Source organism: Monopterus albus, unplaced genomic scaffold (assembly GCF_001952655.1).
Source record: "Monopterus albus unplaced genomic scaffold, M_albus_1.0 scaffold307.1, whole genome shotgun sequence".
In the NCBI taxonomy this organism is placed as follows: Eukaryota; Metazoa; Chordata; class Actinopteri; order Synbranchiformes; family Synbranchidae; genus Monopterus; species Monopterus albus.
Window position 1 is genome coordinate 307,894 of NW_018128187.1, and position 11,776 is coordinate 319,669.

Sequence of the window (11,776 nt, forward strand, 5' to 3'; positions counted from 1 at the left end):
GTTTTGTTTATTTTATATGTATGTTGTATATTTAAAATAATTTCTAAGAGTATTCGCAACCCGGAACCAATTATATGAGGCTACTAGTTCAGTCCGCCGCTGAACACGTTGTATATCCGGTTGGGTTGCAGTCGTAGCAATAATGGCAGCGTTTTCTGGTAAGAATGTTATATTAATATTAACATGCTTACATTACAACTGTAATTTTCTTCGACACCAGACCATCTTTAATACCTAGGTATATATGCGTACCGAATTATTAAATATATTCTTTTTAAACAGAAATGGGGGTTATGCCTGAAATTGCGCAGGCTGTGGAAGAGATGGACTGGCTGTAAGTCTTAATAAACCTCATATTAGGCCACCTGCTTGATGTGCACATCGATATTGCTCAGTCATGCCAGTATCGTTATTTCTGTCAGTCCACTATATTGTTACATATAGCTGTAAGTCCACCAGTTGACACTGAGCCGATTTAATTCATTGGATTTCAGGCTGCCTACTGACATCCAGGCAGAGTCTGTTCCCCTCATTCTTGGTGGAGGAGATGTGCTTATGGTAAGCTTGACTTTGTCTGTTCGTCTCACACACAAACTCCACTTCAAGTGTTACATCTTATTTTCTTTTTTGTAGGCAGCAGAAACTGGAAGTGGTAAAACAGGAGTAAGTACTTTCCTGCTGCACAATTTTAAAATACAATGTTATGTCTGCAGATTGGTTAAATTTTGTTTTTAATTCACATTTCAACATCAGGCCAAGTAGCATTAAAACACTAAAATATAATATTTGTCACATTTAGGCCTTCAGTATCCCACTGATCCAGATTGTGTATGAGACACTGAAGGATCAGCAGGAGGGCAAGAAGGGAAGGGCCTCTATCAAAACTGGAGGAGCTAGTGAGACTACTTTAATATGTGTGGTTGATATGCCAGCTAAAATATACACATTACATTTTATAGACCTGTCTCTAGTCTATGTGATCTTCTGAGGCCATTTTAATGCAAGCAAATATGATGTAGATGCAGATGTTTGACTTGCTCTCTTTCTTTGTTTTGTCTCAGTTTTCAACAATTGGCAGATGAATCCTTATGACCGTAGTCCAGCCTTTGGTAAGAAGAGAAAAATAAGCATGTAATGATGCATTCATGCACTAGAGGATAGTTTAAGTACAACAGTACATATTCCAGCTTTGTTCTTTGTTACCTCTTCTTATTTTCAATTTTTGTTGTTATCTATACAGCAATTGGTCCAGATGGAATGTCCTGCCAGAGCAGGGAGTTTAAAGAGTGGCATGGCTGTCGGTCTACTAAAGGTGTCACTAAAGGTGTGTAATGGATAATAAATAAATAAAAACTATTTGGATTTAAACTGAGCTGCATTTCATAGGCAACCAAAATTTCTCTGGCAGTGTAAAAAAAAAAAAAAAGAAGGTATGTTCTATGTCAAATTCAAATTTTATTTGTATAGCGCCAAATCACAACAAAAGTCATCTCAGGACGCTTTACAAAGTAAGGTCTAGACCTTACTGTTATCAATATTATTACAAAGGGGAAAACCCAACAAATCCCCCTTGAGCAAGCACTTGAAAACACTGGGGAGGAAAAAGTCCCTTTAACAGAAGAAACCTCCAACAGACCCCGGCTCTTGGTGGGCGGCTTTCTGCCTCGACCGCTTGGGGTGAGTGGATAGAGGAGAGAGAAAAGAAGAAAAGCAACAAGACACAACAATCAACCACTGATCAGGTCGATGTGGCTGGTGACTGCTTGTCAGAGACATAGAGCTCCAGGGCCAGGGCAACCTGCAGAAAGGTACAGGGAGAGAGAGAGGACACACTTCATGGGGCCCCCCAGCAGCCTAGGCCTATAGCAGCATAACTAAGGGAAGGCTCAGGGTCACCTGATCCAGCCCTAACTATAAGCTTTATCAAAAAGGAACGTCTTAAGTCTAATCTTAAAGGTAGAGAGGGTGTCTGCCTCCCGAACTGAGACTGGGAGTTGATTCCATAGGTTAGGAGCTTGATAGCTAAAGGCCCTGCCTCCCATTTACTTTTGTGGATTCTAGGAACCACAAGTAAACTTGCACTCTTGAGAGCGAAGCACTCTGTTGGGATGAGGCTCTACGAGTTCTTTAAGATATGATGGAGCCTTGTCATTAAGGGCTATGTTGTTGCAAAAGTGACTTATCCGTGTCCATGTCTTTCTGTGTCCAGGGAAGTACTATTATGAGGTGACCTGCCATGATCAGGGTCTGTGTCGAATTGGCTGGTCCACCAGTCAGGCAGCACTAGACTTGGGTATGTACTTCAACACTTCAGTCTCCATTTTGCAAAACATATAATGTCTAAAATAAACTTCAATATAGCAATAATTAAATTCTGACCTTGTTTTTCTTCTTCTTTGCAGGAACTGATAAGTACGGCTTTGGTTTTGGGGGGACTGGAAAGAAATCCAACAACAAGCAATTTGACAGCTATGGCGAGGTAACGACAAGTAACTTTGGTATTTAGATATGTAAACAACTGAGGATCATTTCAAAAAAACTTTGTTATGCGGTTTCTTTGCAGGAATTTACCATGCATGATACTATTGGATGCTACTTGGATCTAGACAAGGGCCAAATTTCCTTCTCCAAAAATGGTGCAGTCTCAATAGTTAGTTTTTATTATCATGTAAGACATTTGGGGTTGATGGTAAATATGAGAGTTTCTTATGTTTCTTTGCCACCTTTCTCTTTTACTTCTTCCAGGCAATGACCTTGGTTTGGCTTTTGAGATCCCTCAAAATATGAGGAATCAGCCTTTCTTTGCCTCCTGTGTGCTCAAGGTAACACTAGAGAACAACAACTGTAGAAACAAACTACCAGGTGGATTTACACCATACCTATTGCTCTTCTGGTTATTTGTTTTTCAGAATGCAGAGCTGAAGTTCAACTTTGGAGCAGAAGGGTTTAAACATCCACCTAAACCTGAGTTTGTTGCCCTGGATCAAGCATCAGACGGTCACACAGTCAAATCTTCACAGACAGGTGTGTCTCATTTCAGGTGCAGAGAAGAATCTCTATGTTACAGTTATAAAAACATAATTTGGTGTTAATCCCAAGTTCAACTTTGATAATGTAGTTATACATTTCACAATAAATTCCCACCTTTTATTTGAATTTTTCTTTAATGGGTACAAAATCTTCTTTTGACTTTAAAAGACCACCAAATATTTTTTTCTGATTAATTCCTTTGCTGTCTCCTCTTTCTGTTCAGGCAGTGCTAAAGTCAGTCAGGTGAAAGCATCATCCAACGCACCCAAAGCCCTGATCATCGAACCATCTAAGGAATTAGCTGAGCAAACTCTGAACAATGTTAAGCAATTTAAGAAATATGTGGACAACCCCAAACTCAGGCAGGTTACCCTGAGTGCACTTTGACACTGGCATAAAGTGTTACCTTGCTGAAAATTAAAGAATGTGTGGGCACTTTTGAAAATGAGTGAGCCATGTCATATGCCATGTTCCTGTGATATATTCAAGTGTTGCTAATGTGCTGTATTTGCGTGCATTTCCCTGTGTATTTGTAATTCCAATTTGAGACCAGCAGATGGAACCAGTGCTCAAGTAAAAATGTAGTCATCAGTGTATAATCTGTTCTTCTTGCCACTGCAGGGAGTTGCTGGTGATTGGTGGTGTGCCTGCCAAAGAGCAGCTGTCTGCCCTGGAACAGGGGGTATGTGATATTTAATGTCTCATACAAATACTCACTTTATTTTTAGTAACTGTTAAACACAGAATCCATTCAGTTTTTACTAACAAACTTTTTATTTTCCTTTCTTTTTTGCACTATGTTGCTCCCTGTTCATTGTTTCTACCTCCTGTGTGTCATCTTTGTCTTGTGTTTCATCAGGTTGACATTGTGGTGGGAACACCGGGCAGACTGGATGACCTTGTATCCACTGGGAAATTCAGCCTGTCCCAAGTTCGCTTTCTGGTCCTGGATGAGTGTGTATGTTCAACACATGCAATTTAAAAACTCTTAGGTCCTGTTACATCAGAAGCACAAATTGTGTGGAGTCTAAAACATGCAAACACTGATTATAAGTGGATCATTTATATAGCATAACTACCCCTGTTACCACTAACAATTTGTTCGGATTCTCTGTCTTCAGGATGGCCTCTTGACAGCAGGTTATACAGACTTTATCAATAGGATCCATAACCAAATCCCACAGGTCACCTCTGATGGCAAGAGACTGCAGGTAATGCTTAAGTTATATGTGACAATGACCATTTAATGGCATCAACTTAAGAATGTTTTAAACAGCAATGTGTGCAACAATACAATACCCTTTTAAAATAACAATTAGTCAAATGATGTCCATGCATGTCAACTTATAATGGCATTGTTGTGTTTTGCTCAATAAATCCAAACTTTAGTTTGGTTGTGTATCATGTAACTCCAGAACATTAGTAGTTATTTATGAGCCCCACACCTTGTTGACCCAGATGAAAGTGATTTAATGAAGATGTGCAACAGTAGATCTCCCTTTTTATCCCCAGGTGATTGTGTGCTCTGCCACTCTGCATTCATTTGATGTGAAGAAACTTTCAGAGCGCATCATGCACTTTCCCACATGGGTGGACCTGAAGGGCGAAGACTCAGTTCCAGAGACTGTCCATCATGTGGTGGTGCCTGTCAATCCAAAGATAGACCGTCTCTGGGAGCGTCTGGGCAAGAACCGCATCCAGGTGAGTTCTGCATGCTGGGCAAAGGACATGCAAATTAGGGAAAGGAGTATTCACGTCTTCCAATGAGGAAGCAGAGGCCGGGAGCTCGGAGGTGGACTCGTCCATCACCCAAGCTGAAGTCACCGAGGTAGTTGAGAAGCTTCTTGGTGGAAAGGTACCTTAAGTCTCTGGATGCTGTGGGGCTGTCTTGGCTGACACGCTTTTGCAACATCGTGTGGCGGATGGGGACAGCGGCTCTGGATTGGCAAACCGGAGTGGTGGTCCCTCTTTTCAAGAAAGGGGACCGGAGGATGTGCTCCAACTATAGGGGGATCACACTCCTCAGCCTCCCCGGGAAAGTCTATGCCAGGTTACTGGAGAGGAGAATTCGACCAATAGTTGAACTTCGGATTCAGGAGGAACAATGCGGTTTTCGTCCTGGCTGCGGAACACTGGACCAGCTCTATACCCTCTCAGGGTGGTGGAGTGCTCATGGGAGTTTGCCGAACCAGTCCACATGTGTTTTGTGTATTTGGAGAAAGCATTCAACCGTGTCCCTCGTGGCTCCCTGTGGAGGGTGCTCTGGGAGTATGAGGTCCGGGGCCCTCTATTGAGGGCCGTCCAGTCGCTGCTTTTAGTTTGGATAAGTGGACTGGGCAGTGGGGCACATGCTTGTAGGTAAATGGAGGAAAGAAAAAAAGGCAGTAAATTCAGTGACCTCTCTGTCCCTCTCTTGCTCTAACAGATGATATGAGATGGGCCTTGGTCTCCGAGTGACATATTTATTGCTTGCTATCTCAAGAAGAAGGCCAGGCAAGACAAAACACAACTGCATGTCCATACACACACCAATGTAAAACAGAATGCATTAAATCTATCATTATATACTTTTCATATATACAAGAATGTCAAATCTAATTACTAAAACACACCCAAGTCCGAGGCCATGGTTCTCATTCATTAAAGGGTGGCTTGTTCCCTTCAGGTTGGTGGAGAGTTCCTGCCTCAAGTGGAGGAGTTCAAGTATCTTGGGGTCTTGTTCACGAGTGAGGGAAGGATGGAACGGTGGTCATGAACTTTGGGTCATGACCGAAAGGGCAAGATCCCGGATACAGGTGGCTAAAATGAGCCTTCTCCGCAGGGTGGCTGGGCACACCCTTAGAAATAGGGTGAGGAGCTCAGAGTAAAACCGCTGCTCCTCTACATCGAGAGGAGTCAGCTGAGGTGGCTCGGGCATCTGTTTCGGATGCCTCCTGGGCACCTTCCTGGGGAGTTCCGGGCGTGTCCCACCAGGAGGAGGCCCCAGGGAAGACCCAAGACACGCTGGAGGGACTATGTCTCTCCGCTGGCCTGGGAACGCCTCGGTATCCCCCCGGATGAGCTGGAGGAAGTGTCTAGGGAGACTGGGCATCTCTGCTTAGACTGCTGGACCCGTTCTCGGTTCCGGATAAGCGGAGGAAGATGGATGGGTATTCATATCACAAGCGCATTGTGTTCATAAATGTAGCTACTGCATCTTTCAAACTCAGTTGAAAGAATATATCCCTTTTTCAAGGCTTGTAGGTTCCTGTAATGCTGATTTTAGATTGTGTTAGCTGAGCTTGTCTTCTTTGACCTGTTTGTCTCCTCACAGACCGATGAAGTCCATGCCAAAGACAACACCAGACCAGGAGCCAATTCTGCAGGCAAGAGCAGATAAGCAGCAGATTTTTACTTTTTTCTTTTCGTATAACTTCTCAAATCCAGTCTGTTGAGCATCTTTTTGAATCAGATTTTTTTTTAAAAGACATGGATGTTAAATTGGCTTTTTCCTTACATCTATAGTAATGAAGGTCTCAATAACCAAAAAAAGTGTATGTGTGTACTTCAGAAATGTGGTCAGAAGCTATCAAGGTGCTGAAGGGCGAGTACACAGTGAGGGCCATCAAAGAGCACAAAATGGATCAGGCCATAATTTTCTGTCGCACCAAGATCGACTGTGACAACATGGAACAGTACTTCATCCAGCAAGGAGGAGGTAGGACACATCAGTGCTGTTTAGATTATACATCTCAGCTGTCAAAAGACAGAAGCTTTTGAAGTGGGAACATCCCATTGCATACACAGATATAGGAGTATAAGAATCTATTTGAGAACTTTTCCTGTGCCAAATTCAGAATCTTTGCTCAATATTGGTCTCTTTACTTTAGGCCCTGACAGCAAAGGCCACCAGTTATCTTGTGTTTGTCTCCATGGTGATCGTAAGCCCAATGAACGAAAAAATAACTTGGAGCGTTTCAAGGTAAAAGAACAAAAACTTGGTGGTGCTCTTTGACAAAGTATAACCAGTTATCCAGTATTTTACAATCTCCTTGTTTTTGCAGAGAAAGGAAGTGAGACTTTTGATCTGCACAGACGTTGCTGCCAGAGGAATCGACATCCACGGAGTTCCTTATGGTGAGAAAGATATGAGACATTACCTTTTTTGTTTTTTAAACACTGATTATATCGTGTGTTTAGTAAAGATTGTTATATTCATATTAACTTTCTGCCTTGATTTCTGACAACAATCATCTTTTTTTTTTCTCTAGTAATTAATGTCACCCTGCCAGATGAGAAGCAGAACTACGTCCATCGTATCGGCAGAGTTGGAAGAGCTGAGAGGTAAACACGGACATACTTGAAAATATGTTTGAGTTTGTCCGTGGCTTGGTAAAAGAGTTTAAATTATTATTTTATTGTTTTATGTTGTGTCAAAATGATCAAATTCATCTTATGTCTCATCACAGTAAGAGTCAGCTGAAAGTGATAACACTGTCTATACAGTTGAAATCATTTCCTTTTAACTTACAGAATGGGCCTAGCCATCTCATTGGTTGCTATGGAGAAGGAGAAGGTAGGGTGGATGATAAAGATACACTAATCATTTTAATTATGCATGGTTTTTGAAACTAGGTCAAAGTGCAGCTTTCCATGTGTGCAGGTTTGGTACCATGTTTGCCCAAACCGAGGCAGAGGTTGCTACAACACCCGGCTGAAGGAGGATGGAGGATGCACCATCTGGTACAATGAGAAAGAGGTGACCAAAGACGCAGATGCAAACTTAACAAAACTGAGGTGGCAACTTAAATTTGCTGTTTAAAATACGACACCGTCTCTAAGTCAGCGGGATTTTAAGTAATTTAATAAGCAGCAGATTTGGGAATTTGACATCCCAGCAGAAACAACACCCTTGGTTTGGAGGGTATATGATCTGATAATACTGACAGCTCAAGAACGCACTATGAACATCATTCCACACTCTTCATCATTCTCTGTTTTTGTCCTTTCCCCCTTTTACTGATCATAGCTCCTGTCAGAAATTGAGGAGCACCTGAAATGCACAATCACCCAGTGTGAGCCAGACATTAAAGTACCTGTGGATGATTTTGATGGAAAGGTTACCTATGGTCAGCGCAAAGCATTGGGAGGTATGTGTAACAGGGTCACAAAAGGAAAACAAATAGAATGATAGGTTGTAACCTGAATAGCAAGTTATCTTCAGTGAAATATCTAGAATTTCTGTATTATAACCTGATTGCAGACATATGTTATAGTGACACTTGTTATGTTGAGCTTGACAACAAACCAGTTGTTCTCATCTAGGTGGTAACTACAAGGGCCATGTGGATGTTCTGGCCCCAACAGTCCAGGAGTTGGCTAACCTCGAGAGAGAAGCCCAGACCTCCTTCCTCCACCTGGCATACATGCCAAACCAGCTTTTCAGAGCCTTTTAAATGCATCCCAACTAGCTGATAATACAGAATAATCAAAAATGGAACAGTTTTGCATGTTGCGTCAACAGGATTTGTAGTCAATTTTGCAATAAAGCAGCAATGTTCAGTTATATTTCAAGGTTTTTTCCACTGCCATAACTACATAAACATAACTTAGATGGAATTTATATTAAATTGTGTAAAATGCCCACAGTTCACTGAGTTTTCCAACTTTCTCTACAGTCTGCATCCAGAGGACAACTGGACCCCTGATTTCTGTTTAGTTGTCTAGTTTGTCCTGGAAAAGTTAGAATTGTAATTTGTGTTTTGGAAACTGAAAGCTTGTTTGCGTTTGTTGAAAATTTTTGAAGGACCCCAGATGCCATTGCTTCACTGCTTGCAAAATATTACAGAATTAAATTATCAGCTAATGTTAACACTAATGGTTGGATTTTGGCTTTTTGTTTTCTGATGAATAGAACTAAATAAAATATTTTAGTTTCCTTGAGTAATTGGTTAAAGGTCAATGTATGTAAGTGACTTGATGTCTTCTTTTCTGAAATAAATAGTAAGCTGTTCAGTTTGAGTTCATTTTCTTGTATTTATTCCTCAGAAAGAGATCATTTCTAAATAATTTTTTTAAGAGTTTTCATTTGCTGCTGGACTATGGCATAACGTTACATAAGAATATAATAAACAACAAATTTCCTTCAGCGGAAATCAACGAAAAGAACCAGAAGAAAACGTGTTTTGGAAGCTGTGAACATTTAGGTCATAAGAACAAGCCTCAACAGAAGTTTGAGAAACTTAATGCCCCAAATACAAAAACGCTCTTTTCAGTGCACTGAACCTGCATTTCACAGAAGTGAAACAATCTACTTCAGTATCATCTGCCCATTTCTGAGGGCTCTCTTCTTATACATCTTTTATTTTGAAATCCCCAGGCTGTGGGATTAGTTTGTTCTGATAATTCTTCAGCCCTCTCTAGTATTTAGTCAGGCGTATGTGAGACAAGACAAGATATATTAAATGAGATACTAGTGTCCTTGTGGAAGATGAATAGGAAATGTGTCAGTTAGCTTTTTGTGGGTGCCAGTTCATGTCAGAATTAATTTGGTAATGAGGAGGCTGCTTCTGCTGCTAAACACACTTTAAATGCTAACACATCCAGAGGGAATTTAAATCCTTTGGCTCCTTTTAAAACTCTCCATCTCACAATGTCAAACCGATGTTAACCCTGGTTCTTTGTGTTTTTGTTTTTTTGTCCCACTCTTTGTGCAAAAGAACGTCACCTCTTCAGTTTGGCAGCAATTGTTTCAGAATTTTAGCTGCTGAGAGCTCTGCCATGGCTGGTTGTTTGAAATGTCCACTTAGGGATTGAAAAACACTGCTTATAACTTATGCTAGGTGGCAGGCGGTGCTGTTTTACAGTTTGTATAACATCAGAAGGGCTGTAGGCAGCAGAGTGTCAAGGAGCTGGGTAGTATAGCAGAGAGACACGACATCCTGTCCCATTTTCAATTGATTTATCAGGTAGTGTGTAAAATCCTAGTTAATGCACCTTTAACCAGTGAGGCAATCTCTTTTTAGGTCATCATTGGTACACAGACAGTTCTGGCTAATGGAGGGCTGAGGGCCGTCAATGGGACACACACTCTAGCCCTCGCAGCCAAGCACCACTCAACACCCCTGATTGTTTGTGCTCCCATGTTCAAGCTCTCGCCTCAGGTAAGAAGACAGCGTAGTCTGTCAGATTTGATTCATTCCTGCCAATGACAAATGATGATGAAACTATTTTGTGTCCTTAGTTCCCAAATGAAGAGGATACCTTCCATAAATTTGTCTCCCCACATGAGGTTCTTCCTTTCACTGAAGGTAACTATCACATTCCATACAAAATGCTTGTTAATATCAACTTTTACAGCTTTAAAATAATTGTTGCTCTCTTGTAGAATATGATACTAAAGTTAATTTTCTGAGGTCTTCATAGTTCACATTTCCATTTCAGGTGAAATCCTCTCAAAGGTGAATGTGCACTGTCCAGTGTTCGACTATGTCCCACCCGAGCTCATCACACTGTTCATCTCTAACATTGGAGGACATGCACCATCATACATCTACTGACTGATGAGCGAACTTTACCACCCAGAAGACCACGAACTTTAATCAATGTAATTAACAAATCACTTAAATAAAATGGTTGTTACAGTGTCACTTGTGTCTGTTTCAACCCTATAGACACTACAGATGACTTGAATTGACACTTTGTGGAAGATTTAGATGATGATGTCATGTAGCTGACAGTGTGCATTCACATGACACACCCCCTTCTGTAATGCCAAAGTTTTGCAGAGCTGCATTAATGATTTCTGTGTAAGCTCAGAACTCGCAATGATCACATTAGGTTAAAAAATCTGTCAGACAATCAGTCATAAAGCATGTTCAGTGCACTGTGGGAAGAAATACACCTACACCAAGTGAAGTCACAGAATGATGCAGACTGTATGCAGAACAAACTGACAACATAATGTAAGGCCAAAAGCAGTTAATTTGTTTTTATTCCACATATATTTTTATGGCAGAGAAGTACTCATGGAGGTAGGTGTAGGTGCTGCTGTCCTCCAGGTGGAGGTGGTGTAGCAGCAGCAGAGCAGCAGGTCTGTGAAGGTTTCTGATGGAGTAAAAAGACAGAGCAGCAGCATTGAAGCTGTTGTGTGATGTAAAGATATAATGTTGGAGTGTGTGTGCTGTGACTGTAGTTCACTGGTGGGTGTAAAAAGACCGGGTCTCGTTGTGTTACTCAGGCTGCACTACAGCGTCTATTCACGGGCGCGATCCCACTACTGAGCGGCACGGGGGCTTTGACCTGCTCCGTTTCCGACCTGGACCGGTGCACCCCTCCTTAGACGACCTGCTGGTCCCGGGCTCCCCCAGGAGCACCATATCGATACCGAACTTAGTGCGGACACCCGATCAGCGTAGCCCGCTGCAGCTCAGAGCTCCTGAGCTCAAACGATCCTCCAGCCTCAGCCTCCCGGTAACTTGGATTACAGGCGCGCGCCACCGCACCCGGCGATGAACGTGTCCGTTCACCAGGCTTTAGATTCTGGTGTCGTGACGTCATCACGGAGCACACTGCAGCGTCGGATAAAACTACAGTTGCAGCGATGGAAACTGTTTTCACAGCTAAAACGCTATAATGCATTATTTTACATGAATGTGCATGCACCAGAGTGCGACACGGAGTCATCACGGAGCACACTGCAGCGACACGGAGTCAATGTAATTTAAACGTCATTTCATAGACTGTCAACATTTATATTTAGACTTTT

The 11,776-nt window shown here is 41.8% G+C and overlaps 1 protein-coding gene and 1 long non-coding RNA gene across 2 annotated transcripts; both read left to right on the forward strand.

Annotated features, from left to right (window-relative positions):
• Window positions 1-62: 62 nt before the first annotated feature.
• ddx1 (DEAD (Asp-Glu-Ala-Asp) box helicase 1) lies at window positions 63-9,024 on the forward strand. Its single transcript, XM_020623651.1, has 26 exons — window positions 63-158; window positions 283-334; window positions 495-558; window positions 634-663; window positions 800-896; window positions 1,062-1,109; window positions 1,241-1,324; window positions 2,210-2,293; window positions 2,403-2,479; window positions 2,564-2,636; window positions 2,746-2,822; window positions 2,910-3,024; window positions 3,254-3,392; window positions 3,652-3,712; window positions 3,890-3,988; window positions 4,152-4,241; window positions 4,543-4,731; window positions 6,344-6,395; window positions 6,581-6,727; window positions 6,900-6,991; window positions 7,074-7,146; window positions 7,281-7,353; window positions 7,543-7,585; window positions 7,673-7,768; window positions 8,039-8,159; window positions 8,335-9,024. Exons 1-26 carry the CDS (start codon window positions 143-145, stop codon window positions 8,463-8,465), a joined length of 2,223 nt encoding a protein of 740 aa, XP_020479307.1. The 5' UTR covers window positions 63-142; the 3' UTR covers window positions 8,466-9,024.
• Window positions 9,025-10,002: 978 nt separating this feature from the next.
• LOC109973840 (uncharacterized) lies at window positions 10,003-10,658 on the forward strand. The gene is made up of 3 exons (XR_002276884.1): window positions 10,003-10,172; window positions 10,253-10,319; window positions 10,453-10,658. It is a non-coding gene; the product is annotated as an uncharacterized LOC109973840 (long non-coding RNA).
• The last annotated feature ends 1,118 nt before the right edge of the window (window positions 10,659-11,776 follow it).

Coding starts and splice junctions, on each gene's coding strand:
- ddx1 (XM_020623651.1), top strand. Junction 897..1,061: donor TATCAAAACTGGAGGAGCTA/GTGAGACTACTT, acceptor GTTTTGTCTCAG/TTTTCAACAATTGGCAGATG. Junction 2,294..2,402: donor TCAGGCAGCACTAGACTTGG/GTATGTACTTCA, acceptor TCTTCTTTGCAG/GAACTGATAAGTACGGCTTT.